This window comes from Homarus americanus, unplaced genomic scaffold, assembly GCF_018991925.1.
Source record: "Homarus americanus isolate GMGI-L3 unplaced genomic scaffold, GMGI_Hamer_2.0 scaffold48220, whole genome shotgun sequence".
Taxonomy (NCBI): Eukaryota; Metazoa; Arthropoda; class Malacostraca; order Decapoda; family Nephropidae; genus Homarus; species Homarus americanus.
The window spans coordinates 2,586,459-2,589,362 of NW_024755060.1; the positions used below are offsets into that span (position 1 = coordinate 2,586,459).

General features: G+C 51.0%; 1 protein-coding gene across 1 annotated transcript; it reads left to right on the forward strand.

The window, feature by feature from the left end:
• Positions 1-409: 409 nt before the first annotated feature.
• On the forward strand, positions 410-1,415 carry LOC121856377 (neurogenin-1-like). Its single transcript, XM_042351910.1, has one exon. It carries the CDS (start codon positions 521-523, stop codon positions 1,301-1,303), a length of 783 nt encoding a protein of 260 aa, XP_042207844.1. The 5' UTR covers positions 410-520; the 3' UTR covers positions 1,304-1,415.
• The last annotated feature ends 1,489 nt before the right edge of the window (positions 1,416-2,904 follow it).

Here is a 2,904-nt window from a genome sequence, read left to right on the forward strand (position 1 = left end):
GAACACGCGTGCGCTGGAGGGGTGGCCACTATCACCGCTGTGGCCACTATCACCGCTGTGGCCAGGATCACCGCTGTGGCCACTATCACCGCTGTGGCCACTATCACCGCTGTGGCCACTATCACCGCTGTGGCCAGGATCACCGCTGTGGCCAGGATCACCGCTGTGGCCAGGATCACCGCTGTGGCCAGGATCACCGCTGTGGCCAGGATCACCGCTGTGGCCAGGATAAAAGGTGCGCAGGATTCCAGCTAATTGAGGCCATTGTGGTGGGATGGTAGCGGCGGCGGCGGCGGCCAGAGTGTGATGCTGAGGTGGGCGCGGCCAGGGAGCCCCGCCCACTTCACCTGCCCAGGTATAAAGTGGGACATTCGCGCCGCCCCCGCCAGTTCATACCCGACCTTTGACCACATCAGGTCTCTGTGAGTCGTGTGAGACGTCTGCCCTCTCCGTGTTGTGAGTCGTGAGGATTGTGAGGTTTGAGAGAGTGACTTAACACAGTCGTCAAGCCGTGAGCGAGATGGACGGCGCTGGTTGTGTGTACCAGCAGATGGTGCACGCCTTTACCGACGCCTACACCACCGCCCTCTACACCGCCCGCCCGCCCACGCCCGACAGTGATTACGGCTCTCTGAGTCCCGCTTCAACGCCGCCTCCAAGTCCCACTCGACTGTGTCCCTCCACCACGGCGACCTCCACCAACCCCAGCGACGCGTGGGGGCTGTTCACCATGGCCACCACACAGCAGAACACCTCCACCTTCTCCACCTACCAGGACTACGCCCAGCTGTACTCTGTAGCAGGAACACCCGGGCTCTTCACCAAGCAGACTACCCCAACCAAGACCTCCATCAGCCCGCGGACCACCACCACCACCACCTCCCAGCACCCCATCAAGAGCGACACCTACAGAGTAACTAACTACCAGACGGGGAAGAACCTCTCCTCCACCAAGCCATCTGCCTCACCTCTCGTGTCCATAGAAAACAAACGGGAGCAACAGAGACTAGGAGGATCCACTGTGCCCCAGAACACGTGTAGGACCCCTAAGCCCCCACGTGGCAGCAGTCGTTGTGGCGTCCGGAAGCAGCGAACGGGACGGGAAGTGACTGACGGCGTGAGGAAGAAGAGGAGACTCGCAGCCAACGCCAGGGAGCGACGCAGGATGGATAATCTCAACAAGGCTTTCGATCGTCTGCGGTCAGTTCTGCCGCAGCTGTGTGATGACCGCAAGTTGTCCAAGTATGACACTTTACAGATGGCTCAGACATACATCACTACGCTGGCAGACTTATTAATATAGTCTCTACCCCGCGCTCGCACTGGGATTGACAACGTAGCCTCTATGTAGCCTGACAAAGACTACGTAGCCTGTGGCGTGGCAAAAGACTATCTACGTAGCCTGTGTATGTGGCCTGTCAGGCCCCACCATAGCCTGTGGCAGCCTTACCAAAAGACTACCCACGTAGCCTGTGTCGCCAGCCTGTTCAAAGACTACCACGACGTAGCCTGTGTCCGTGGCCCTACCCAAGGATACTGCAGTTATTTTCCTTTAGCCAGTCTACCACCTACCGGGACTCCCATAGGATATTTGTAGTCTCTGGGATGTCCTGAAGAAACTCGCAGCTGAGGAACCTACTGGGGGAGAGAGAGAGAGTCTCATCTTGTGCGTCACGGCTTTTTGGTGAAACGGATTGGTGATTGTTGTGTAGTGTAAGGCGTGTGTGTGATTCTTTAGGAGACAAAAACTGGTGATTCTCTAGGGACAAGACTTTTCTATAAAGGCATTAACCTGGTGATTCTCAAGACGGACGGTACCAGGACGGAAGGTGTTTGGTGAGACAGGCGCCTAGGGAGGAATACCTGGTGACTGCTCAAGAGTTTACTCCGCCACGCGCCAAAAACTCCCGAAGCGCGTGTCGGAACCATAAATAAGGGGTCGTGCACCACGGATGGAGCAGCAACCACCACTGTACGACTCTACAGTATGTCGCGACCACCTGTTACGTCGCTGACCTCCCCAAAAAATACGTCATGCGATTCTCCTATGTGTACTTTGATCTCTGCGTCTCGGTTGTGTCAGTACGACTCTCCGATGACCACCAGTCACGCTTACTACAAAGAAACACTCGTCAACTTCATACCGAGTGGACACGAGGACAGAGTGCGGGTGTGTCCAGAAAACAAACAAATTAAATAAACTTGCCCACAAAATTACCTTCTCGGACCCACCAACCAAATGAACTTAGAAATATAACAAAATTCCCCTACAATTTACGTTGTAGCGCCTACAGCACTATAAACTTGACATTATACTTAAATTATACAAAATGAGGATAATATTTCTGTATAAACATCTATGTTGTGAATATTTCTTCCTAAGATGTTGTGAATGTGTTTGTGAGGAGTTGTTTTATACATCTGGTCTTGTACAAATACTTTCATTTTGTATATAAATAAATATTGTTTCATGCCAATATGTCCCTAAAGTTTATTCTGATTGCGATTTATTATATTTTTGTCTCTCACTGTTCAATAATGTTTAAGTTTTCCCAGTTTCTTTTTCAGTTCAATATTTTCATTATTATGTTTTTATATTTGTTTTTAATTTATTTCGATAAGTTCAATAATATAAGTTTTTATTTGATTTTGTCAATCTATTTCAATCAGTTCAGTATTGTTACATTTATTTCAATTTACTTAATCATTTCAATAATGTTCAATTCCTATGTAATTTCCATCAATTTCTTTCATCTGTGGTTGAAAGAGGTGCCAATCAACTCCCTCCCCTCTTCTCTCTCTCTCCCACCTCCCCTCCCTCCATCCATCCTCCCCTCCTCACCCCATCCATCCTCCTCCTCTCCCCATCCACCTCCCTCCCTCCCTCCCCATCATCCCCTCCCC

Excerpts from the sequence above, each read along its gene's own strand:
- LOC121856377 (XM_042351910.1), top strand. The coding sequence starts at position 521 with ATGGACGGCGCTGGTTGTGTGTACCAGCAGATGGTGCACGCCTTTACC.